Source organism: Dermacentor silvarum, chromosome 5, assembly GCF_013339745.2.
Source record: "Dermacentor silvarum isolate Dsil-2018 chromosome 5, BIME_Dsil_1.4, whole genome shotgun sequence".
Taxonomy (NCBI): domain Eukaryota; kingdom Metazoa; phylum Arthropoda; class Arachnida; order Ixodida; family Ixodidae; genus Dermacentor; species Dermacentor silvarum.
Window position 1 is genome coordinate 26,993,158 of NC_051158.1, and position 11,623 is coordinate 27,004,780.

The 11,623-nt window shown below is 48.3% G+C and overlaps 1 protein-coding gene across 1 annotated transcript in view; it reads left to right on the top strand.

Annotated features, from left to right (window-relative positions):
- Window positions 1-11,354, top strand: part of LOC125945662 (uncharacterized) — a 16,221-nt gene extending 4,867 nt beyond the window's left edge. The window contains exons 2-3 of the mRNA XM_049667873.1: window positions 7,907-8,080; window positions 11,270-11,354. Of these exons, the coding sequence (XP_049523830.1) occupies window positions 7,907-8,080; window positions 11,270-11,354 (259 nt within the window). The remainder of the gene's footprint in view (window positions 1-7,906; window positions 8,081-11,269) is intronic.
- The last annotated feature ends 269 nt before the right edge of the window (window positions 11,355-11,623 follow it).

Genomic DNA, 11,623 nt, shown 5'->3' on the forward strand with positions numbered 1-11,623 from the left:
CCGCCTCAACCTGCTGCGGGATCCATATCCAGCCTCATCAGGAACGAGGTGCAGCATGCTCTGCAAGTCCCGCTTGCCAGCGAGGTCACACCACCTGTGCCGACGGAGCTTCGGCGCGCATCATACGCGGAAGCTGCGAGCCGGTATATTCCTGCTTCTCCGCGCTTCGTCCGCCCCACACCTCACGATACACTTCCATCAGTGCAACCGATCCAGCACTTGGAGAACCGCCAACCACTTCAAAGAAAATCGGATGTCTGGCGCACACCGGACAGGCGACCGCTGTGCTATCACTGTGGCGAAGCCGGACATGTGTACCGTGAATGCCCATATCGCCGCCTTGGACTTCGGGGTTTTGCCGTCGACTCTCCAAGGCCAAGATTCGGCGAAAGACCAAGAGCCATTGAGGAATACCTGTCTCAACAGCGCATGCCACTGCCCTTGCGACCGCAGTCACGGTCACCGTCGCCGAGACGATTTTCCCCAAATTCCCGGAGCTCCCCAGTGGCGGCGCAGGGGCGTTCGCCAAGCCCTAGACGGGAAAACTAAAGACAGCGACCTTCGGGGGCGAGGCCGCTGATAATCGACGCGAGCAAGGCCTCCCAGCGACGCGACCAGGTACCGCCAGTGATTCGACAACAACTGAACTCGGAAGCCGACTGTCTTTGGATATACCTGTGGTGCTCGACGGTCACCATGAAGTCAGTGCGTTATTGGACACAGGGGCTGATTACTCGATCGTGAGCCGAAAACTAGCGACACACCTGAAGAAAGTAGTTATGCCTTGGTACGGAACACAAATTCGTACTGCCGGCGGACATGTAGTCACCCCACTTGGTATATGCACACTCCGAGTTGGCATTCGTGGACGTACGTTTCTCTCCAGTTGCCTTGTACTTCGCGAATGTTCCCGAGACATCATCCTGGGAATCGACTTTCTACGGGAATATGGCGCTATTATCGACCTGCGGGAGCGCACCGTGACCTTCTCGACAGAGAGAGCAGCAGACAAAACCGACGACAGCCATCTCAGCACATTTCGCGTTTATGCCGACAACGTCGCGTTACCCCCCCGTTCGAGTGTCCTCGTTGATGTCGTGTGTGACAAGTTACGTGATGGTGAGGCAGTCGCTGAAGGCAACATGTCGCTCTTGCTCACACTAGGTCTCTGCGCCGCTCACAGCCTCGTCACGCTTCGTGACGGACGTTCTACGCTGCTTGTGACGAATTTTAGTAATGAGCACCGTCACCTTTTTCGTCGCACTGCCATCGCTCTCGCCTACCCCATAACAGAGACTGCTGAATGTTTTACGTCTGCATCACTGGACAATGCTCTCCAATCGACACCGGGGGCTGCGACGGCATCACTAAGCAAAGTAGACATTAATTCGACTCTACCGGAAGAACAACAAATAGCGCTGCATGAATTGCTGCTTCAATTCCAAGAATGTTTCGCCTCGTCCTCTAAGGTGCGTCAGACGCCCATCACGAAACACCGAATCATTACATATACCGACGTGTCGCCCATAAAACAACAGCCTTACCGAGTTTCGGCCAAAGAACGGGACGCGATACATACGCAAGTCGAAGAGATGCTTCAGGACGATGTTATACAGCCTTCCAAAAGTCCCTGGTCATCGCCGGTCGTCCTCGTGAAGAAGAAGGACGGAACACTACGTTTCTGCGTTGACTACAGGCGGCTAAACAGCGTGACTAAAAAAGACGTCTATCCACTGCCCCGCATCGATGATTCACTCGACAGACTGCGACGCGCCAAGTATTTTTCATCTATAGACTTGAAAAGCGGATACTGGCAGATTGAAGTTGATGAACGAGATCGCGAGAAAACGGCCTTTGTTACGCCGGATGGCCTGTATGAATTCAAAGTGCTCCCTTTCGGCTTGTGTTCTGCACCTGCGACATTCCAGAGAATGATGGACACTGTTCTCACTGGTTTGAAGTGGCATACTTGCCTCGTTTATCTTGATGACGTCGTCGTATTTTCGGCGACCTTTGAGGAACACCTGAATCGTCTGAAGACTGTGCTGGACGCCCTCCGCGCCGCTAACCTCACGCTGAAGCCAGAGAAATGCCACTTCGGTTACAAAGAACTTAAGTTTCTCGGCCATGTTGTGAGCGCGGATGGCGTTCAGCCTGACCCTGACAAGACCACCGCCGTATCCTCCTTTCCTGTTCCCCGTGACAAGAAAGCAGTCCGTCGCTTTCTGGGGCTCTGCGCATACTATCGCCGCTTCATCGCCAATTTTTCTAGGATTGCCGAACCTCTGACTCGCCTCACACGAGAAGATGTACCATTTGTCTGGAATGAAGAGCAGGACGCGGCTTTCACCGAGCTGCGGGAGCGTTTGCAGACACCACCAGTTCTTGCTCACTTTGACGAGGACGCTGATACTGAAGTCCATACCGACGCCAGCAACGTGGGTCTTGGCGCCATCCTGGTCCAACACCAAGAGGGCACAGAGCGCGTGATAGCTTACGCCAGCCGTACTCTTTCACGCGCAGAAGCAAACTATTCCACCTCAGAAAAAGAGTGCCTTGCAGTGGTATGGGCGACCATGAAGTTTCGGCCTTACCTCTACGGTCGCCCCTTCAAAGTAGTGACCGACCACCATTCATTGTGCTGGTTGACCAATATACGAGACCCCGCTGGGCGACTCGCACGATGGAGCCTTCGTCTGCAAGATTTCGATCTGACCATCGTATACAGATCAGGCCGCAAGCACGAAGATGCGGATTCGTTGTCGCGTGCACCCACCGATGTTTGTGATCCGGCCGCTGAGGATGACAGTGGATTCCTTGGGGCCCTCACCGCAACGGACTTGATTGCACGACAGCGCGAGGATACCGAAATCCGCGCAATCATCGAGAACCTCGAAGGACGCAACTCTCCCATACCTCGACGCCTTTCTCGCAGTCTCTCGTCCTTCTGCCTTCGAAGAGGTGTCCTGTATAAGAAAAACTCGAACAGCAACGGCAAACCCTACCTTCTCGTCATACCTGCTGACATGCGCGACGACATTCTTCTTGCCTGCCATGACGAGCCCACATCTGGTCACTTAGGCTCCTCCCGAACTCTCGCCAGAGTTCAACAGGCGTACTACTGGCCCAAACTATCTACATCTGTAAAGCGCTACGTCAAGAGTTGTCGGGAATGTCAACGCCGCAAATCCCCGCCACTGAAGCCCGCGGGGCTGCTGCAACCGATCGCACCACCCAGGGCACCATTCGATCAAATAGGCATGGATTTACTCGGGCCTTTTCCACTATCATCAGCCGGCAACAAGTGGATCGTAGTCGCCACAGATTACTTAACCAGATACGCCGAGACAAGGGCTCTACCACGCGCTACGGCTGCCGATGTTGCCCAGTTCTTTATAGACCAGATCGTTCTTCGACATGGAGCCCCGTCTTACGTGATCACTGACAGAGGCACAGCTTTCACGGCCCAGCTTATTGACGACGTATTCAAGCTAAGCTACACGAGCCATCGCAAGACCACTGCATATCATCCGCAGACCAACGGGTTGACGGAACGATTGAACAAAACCATCGCCGACATGTTATCCATGTACGCCGATGTACAACACAAGACGTGGGATCAGGTTCTACCGTACGTAACATTTGCGTACAACTCTGCCATCCAGGAGACGACGCGATTCACGCCGTTTCGTCTTGTCTATGGACGTGAGGTTCAGACCATGCTGGATGCGATGCTTCCACACGATTATGACGCGCTGCTCACCCCTGACGCTGAGCAATTTACGCAGTACGCCGAAGAAGCTCGCCAATTGGCACGCCTACACATCACGCAACAGCAGAGTGTAGATGCACGTCGCTACAATCTTCGCCATCGCCAAGTGGAATACCACCCGGGCGATCAAGTTTGGGTGTGGACGCCGGTGCGCCGCCAGGGGTTGTCAGAGAAACTGCTCAGTCGCTACTTTGGACCCTACAAAGTGCTGCGTCGCGTTAGTGACGTGAACTACGAGGTTCTCCCGGATAGTGCCATGTCACCCCAGCGTCGAAGGCAGCACTCGGAGATTGTGCACGTTGTACGACTCAAACCTTATTTCGCGCGATAGTGCGACAGCGTCTCAACTTTATGATGTACTTTATTTTTCTCTCCCTCACCCCCCACTTGTGCTTACTTTATGTTCCTTCCCTTTTTTTTTCTTTCCCTCTACCTACGTCGACCAGCGCTAGCATCGGGACGATGCCCGTTTTTTTCACAGGGGGAAAATGCCACGAGGTCTCGAGCTGCGGCGAGCGCGAGCCAGTATTCAGGCAAGGAGAGAAGAAGAAGAGGTTTTTCGTTTTTGGGGTCAGCCATCTTCCTGGCTAGTACTCGTCTCTGCCGGTGCAGGACTTCTTGCTCTGAAGGCCTTCTGTTGCACGTGACAGTATACACAGCTTGTACGTCACGTCACGTCTTCGCAGGTGTTACAAAGAGCAAACCTGGTATACTGGAGAGAGAAATAGAAGTCATATATAGCTGTCTGAAAGGCGTGCGCTTGTAAAACCTGCGAATATGAACCAACTGAGCCCAGCAACAAGGTCTATACTAATGAGGTCACTTCTGCCGTTCCGCCCTGTCGGTCGCCATTACGGGACACCATGCTTGTATCGCTCGTTCGTCCTCTGTGGATCACAACACGTCCGTGACTGGCACGTATACGACAGTTTGTAGACGCGGTGATTCCGAAAGGCAAGTGTGCCGAGTTTATGCCTTTCGTATTTAGATGAATTTGTGGTTCCTACGCGGGCCAGTGGCACTGTCAAATAAATTACACCATTAAAAGTGAATAATGGTGTAAATCGATGCTTAACCCGCACCCTTACACCTAAAAATGGTGTACAGATGTGCGTTAAATACCTATTTACATTTTATTCACATTAAGGGTGTAAATAGTTTTACAGTGTACGAGAGAAAAGTCGAAATCTACGACGGCCTGGTCCCTTACAGCCGGGCTACGAGTCAGCGCGGGTGCCATTTGCAAATGCGAAGTTGCTGCGCCAGCAACAACGCAATTGGATGTAATTAATTATCTGGTCTTGCCAAGGAGTTACGTAACCCTGCAGCTAATGAAGGCCTGTAATCACTGCATGCTCAGAACTATACTTCAAGCGGCTGGGTGAACAACATTGTAGCAATTCGGCTACAAGTCGGAGCGTGTCATCGAATACTCGGCGAGGTGAGTCAACGATCAAGGAATTCTTGCACACCAGGAAATGAAAATGACAGCTAGAAAATTACTTCGTTTTATTCTGCAGATACGTTCAGGCACAGCCGATTTTCCACGCGAGCGGGAGTACATGGGCTCAGTCGAGTCCTATATACTGAGCTCGTGAACGAGCAATAAATCTATATACATGGAACAACCTTTCTCATCTACCCTAATTTTGGAGCTCGACTGATATAGCTGTCTATCCACCAGCAAACCAAAATCTGAGCCAATAGACATTAAGGTTAGGTAGCACGTTCGTGCGAATAGTAGCACCTTTAGGTGTCACAGTCGTTGTATACACGCCAACGCTAAACTTCGCAATGCAGTCATCAAACCAACGTAACTGTGGAATACGGGATTCTAAGCAACATTTCATTTTACTTTTCGGGCTACGCGGTTATATGCTACACAGGCAGCAGAGTTACAAAAAGAGACAGTAAGAGAAGCGGACAGAGCTAGCAGCGTACTCAAACGGTATCGAGAACTCCGCAGCCGTACTGATTAAATGACGGCGCGGCTTTGCCCATATCGGCCACGCATATAATAATGCGGTGAAGTGCTTTCTCCTTGCCCTTGGCCTAGTGGCGGCCACACACACATCCATTATCAAGTTTCTTCAAGTCTTCTCTATTGACACGGGCAATCCAGAGGCTCCGGCTCTTTTCGGAGAGAATCCTCGTCCTTTGGCACTGTCGAGTTATATACTTTAGGTAAAGTGTGCATACCTATACGTCCGGTTCTTTGCAGCTGGGACTCTTAATAGCGTTGCTTCTTACTCCGCAACCAAACACATTGCGCATATATTCATTATCGCGCGCGAACAAGGAATACGGAGTGACGCGCATACAGCAATATGCAGTGGAATCTCGTTAATACGATCTTCACGAAAACCGGGAAATAAAACGTATCATCCGAAATTCGTATTATCCTAATATAATCGTATACGACGAAAAACTTGTATGTAATAAAAAAACGTATTATCCCGAAAAACGTATTATGCAGTATCGTATCAACGACATTCCACTGTAATCCGCATACGGCTTCGCATCAATGCCGGATCAGATGGCGGAACGCGGTCACGGACGCCGCCGAAAGTGACGCGTGTGCAAACTATGTATATTCATTCATTGTTATTGTGCTGTGTGCAGCCACACACTAACTGGGACAAGGTGGACACTGACTATAGGAACGATGACACAATTAAGCTGACACGAAGAAGCGTCCATCTTGTCCCTATTAGTGTTAGTGTGTTGCTGGACATAGCGCTATAACAATGAACGTTCACCAATTAGCCAAATTCAACGCTCTGTTAAACTATATATGTAATACGCGGAAGCCGCCGCGACGGTATTTTTGGTTGCTGAAGCTATATGCCGGGCGTGTATGCTACTTTCCAGTCACATGTAAATCTCATCTTATTCAAGGTCTCGTGTTCGGGGGATTTTGAAGTGCGTGCTCGATTCATTTAAGCAACAGCACGAAAACACAGGCACAAATTTGAAATGATCGAGGGAATCCTTACGTGCTTCGCCGTGAATTTCTAAGGAAAGTACGCACATTTAGACCAGTACAATGCTGTGAACGTCCAGCAGATCCATGTATCTAACATTATGCGAGCGTTGAACGTGCGGCCTCATTTCAGTGTAGTTGAATCATTAGTACTCTGTGACCTAGGCTCTTAGAGACGTCTACTGGATGCGTGAGCCGCTGCGCTAGCTTATATATATAGTGGCTATGACGCGTTACACTACTATACTATAAGCACGAGCGAGATTTAGATCCTGGCCACGGCGGCCGCATTTCGAGGGAGGCGAAATGCAAGAACGCTTGTGTGCTTAGATTTAGGAGCACGTCACGGGTCCCCGGGTGGTCAAAATTAATCCGGGGTCCCCCATTATACGGCATGGCTCGAGAACGCATCGTGGTTTTGGCACGTTGAAACGTCAGATATTTTTTAAATACCGAATGCGTTGAAAGTGTCGTTATACGCGTAATAGCTTTATATCCAGACACAACACTAGTGGTTCCATGGCAACGCCGTCTTTACTTGCGGTATACAGTCGCTAACACTCATGTTTTTCGTTCACTTTACTGGGGTGACGCGTATGCGTATACAGTCGAATCCGGGTATATCGAATCTGAAGGTGATCACAAAAAAAAGTTCGATATACAGGTAATTTGATATATAAAATAACAATTTTACGCAGAAATGTTCAAGGCGATTCTGTAGCTCTTCCATGTACACAGTAACTCGTTATACACTCGAACCTGGACATATCGAGCTCACATATAACGAATTATTGTGTATAACGAACAGCAGTGAAATCCCCTTGAAAATTTCTGCACAAAATTTTTGTTTTATATATCGAAATACCTATATATCGAACTTTTCGCGATCGCCTTCGGATTCGATATATCCGGGTACGACTGTACGTGGGTTCGCTATAGCCGGGTGCGACTGCATATAGGTAATTCGATATATAAAATAAAAATTTCGTACAGAAATTTTTTAGGGGAAGTTTTACTGCTGTTCGTTATACATCATGATTCGTTATATGCGGGTTCTACTGTATATTCCATCTAACCTACCGCAACGCGCGATCGCCCGTCCGAGAACTGCCGACGTGTCACAAAATGGTCCCTCGATCGTGACGTCGCAGGCCAGGCTCCGGCGCGTTGCTCGGGGTGGCCGCCTGGCTTCTGGACATGACCTTCCACCTGTGGTTCCTCCTGGTGGACGGCACGCGAGTCGCGTCCAGTCTCTATTTCGACAGTGAGCCACTTGACGCGCTGCTCTACGCCAACTTCTTCCTCTTCCATCTGCTCATACTAAGGTGGGCGACTGCGTCTGCTCGAACCATCACCCCCGAGATCTTCGACCGTTTTTTTTTTTTTTTAATTTTAACGCGAGAGCGTTAAGGGCCCCGTGTCGCTGAAAATCCGGCGTCGGCGTAAGCGCCGGCGTCATTGACGGGAATAATCAGGCCGAACCACGTCATCCCGAGCCGCCCCGACCGGGCAGGCCCTTCGGGTGGCGCAAGACGTTAGTGAACAAAAATTGAATTTCTCAAAATAAAATCCGTCACAAAAATCGTAAAGTAGGACTTAACCACAACCTACAGACGTGATAGCGTCGGATTGTAATTTGAATATACGAGAAAAAAGTCTGATAAGCAGCTGCAGGGATCTTTGAATGTTTGCGCGTTCCATTTTTAAAGGCGAGGCCCCTAAGCGTCCTCCAAAAATTTTTAATTGAATTTCGTTTCTTGTTCATTCAAACGAGGGTATAGGCTGAGATAAAAGGCATAAAGCCTGACAAAGGTCTCAGCCCCTGCAAGCAACTGGTTCGACAGCAGATTACACGTACGTATATGCACAATTTTGCAAGTTACAGCAGCGTTGATTGCTGTGAAAATTCACGGTAACAATGTTCATTGTGATTAGATTCAAATATCTTCAAATTTATAGAGCAACGTACATCAACGGCTAAGTACAAATAAACATTTCAGGTCCTAATGGTGTGCTAAAATTACACAATTAAACACTAAATGAACGTCAGCGAACTTATAGAGCATTATACAGCAACAACATGCGCAAAACAAAAATTCTAATTGTGTTCTAAGATAATACAAAATAATTAGGAACTGGAAAGTAATTCAGTAAAGTATCTTCAGTAATTACTTGCAACGATCGTAATTAAACCGGAAGCATTAAGCTTTCCGCTTCACATCACACCTAATATGTTCACAGAATGTTAACTTGGCGCCACGTACGATTAATTACCCTAGGGCACTGTATATAGGAAACCGCAAATAACGGCCGACTCACGCTTTAAAGCACTTACTGAAGAAAAAACTTTTGCGAAGACTAATTCAATAACACGTATTTAGCACACCATGCTGATTGGCCATGCATTACGTTCTTCCCATTTTCTACCAAATTCGATTTTGGTGGAACCTACAATTCTCTCAGAACAACAGGTAAAGATTCAGCGCCATTTGTGTTACACACCTGTACAGGGTGTTTCACTTAACTTGGGCCAAACCTTTAAAATATGCAAATGCTACGTAGCTAGACAGAACCAAGGTAATGTTGTTTGCCGTCGCTTAGAGATACTCAGATTAATTTTTGCATTCCGCCTAATTAGATAATTAGTCTTAATCAGTTATTCAGCTTCGCTATTATTATAATTATATGAAAATAGTCAATGAGAAAATTGTAGAGCAACATGAGAAACTCCTGATACAGCTTTGGGTTGCTGAATACGTGCTACATAACAGTGTGTTTCCGAGCGTGAAAGAAGCCCGCCAATATACACAAAGCGCCTCGAGCGGCCAGTCGCGCGGCAAATTTTCTGTTCGGTTTGTAAAATACGCTTGTTGAAGCGCTCTGGAACACTTGGACTTGGACTTGGAATTACTTGGACAAGTGATTTTCCACGAAGGCATCTAATTGGCTCACACGTACTCGTATGCTCCAAAATTTCAATAAACGTCACCAATATCACCCATTCTACGCAAACAGAAAATTACTACTAGCGTTAATTGGTTCCCTTGGGGCAGGGAGAAATTTCTGAGTGTTTCAATAACGCCTCCAAAAATACTCAAGAACAAAGGTTTAGCAATTTTCGTTTAGCCTCTATATTTAGCCCCCACAATTAAAACAAAAATTGAACGCGACAGCCTCAACATTCCCCATATTATCCTTTAATATAGAGACCGTGAATCATTTAGTGCTCCAAGGACGTAGTGTGAACTCGCATGTAACGTCTTCGAGCACTTCTACATAGCCGCAAAACCTGGTAGAGCAATTTGGAAGCAATGCGAACATGTAGAGCAACATATTCATTGGTTAGGTATAGAAGCTATTCATATCAATTAGAAATGAAGGTTTGTTTGCCAAGTTTCTCCTTTTTTTAATAGATCATGAAATTTGGCCTTTACGCGTTCAGGTTAAAAAATGCAGTCCCACGCCTCAAATACTGTAACGAGCCTTTTAGCCAATTGAAATTTCTTAACAAATGAAAAGTGAGAGACAACTCAAGAAACCTCAAATGTGGGCGGCAGAAGCCCGGCAATCACATATTGATGCGGAAGCGGACGGGATACGGGGAGTGGAGGGAGGGAGGGGAGGCTTCGGTATATGCATGCATGCCTCCGCTAAAGCTGGTGGGGGGGTCCGGCCTCCAAGCACCCCCCCGGCATCGGGGCTTGTGTGTGCCATGGAGTGTTAATATAGCGGGAATAACTGGTAGCGCAAAGGAAGGGACATGCAACCAGACGAATTTTTGATTTTGAATAATGTAGTTTAGTGTAAAAAAATACTGTTCAAATATTTTGATACGTCACAAGCGTTACAAAATGAGCTTGGTGCCATGTGCCACTACCCCGTCTCGAAGGGTATACTCAGGTTCACGTCATCGTCATCATCATCATCATCACCAAAATCATCATCATGCGAGTGAATACCGGGGGTGCTATTCTGCAACACGCCGACATTTTAGTTCAATCAGATGCATTCTTGAAATCAAAGCTAACGAAACAGCGAGTTTCGCAATATGACGGGAATTGGACAGTGTCCCGAGGTGGTTTTTCTAAACAGTCGAAATCCGCCTTATTGTCCAATAGGTGGTGTTCAAATCCACGCCCCGTAGGGTGGCGCCCTCTGGATTTAAAATGCAGATCTTAAAAGGCTATGCTTTAGCTTGTTTAATGCGGACGAAAGCAATTTCGGGAACCGGAGACACGTCATAGACGTCGGGTCTTGAACACCACCTGTTCGCGGTCTCCGTCAGTTCTGATTGGCTCACAGGGCTGCGACCTCTACACGAGCTCCCTGATTGGTTCAATACCGCAACATCGCGGAACTTGACAGCGCGCGCCCACAATAACGCCCTCGGGAAGTGGAGTTTTTCGGGACTGGTGGTGGTGACGATGATCATGATGATGCTGTTGATGAGGATGATGACGACTACAGCAACACCTGCTGTGCACACGCGTGCTAACGACTGAGCTTGGATGCAGGGGCCTCACTATGGGCATCCACGGCACCGGAGAGAACGCGGACGCCGACGACTCCGACGAGCAACGGGAGATGTCTGGAGGATGATCGACACCGCGGCGACGAATCGATTACGTGCTCACTATATGATCTCGAAGACGCTGCGAGAACCGCATCAGGCGCCATTATTTCTATCCATTAAAATTTTCGTTTTACCCTATTTCTGGTCTGCCTAAATAATATTTTGCGTACCTAAGAGTGTATACTGCGTATAGACATGAGAGTATCTCTGGTCGAATACTTTCTCCCGAAAATCCTATGTCAGTGTGCTGTATTTCAAGGGCTACAAGTGGTTAAGCATTACCGTCCTCTCAAGT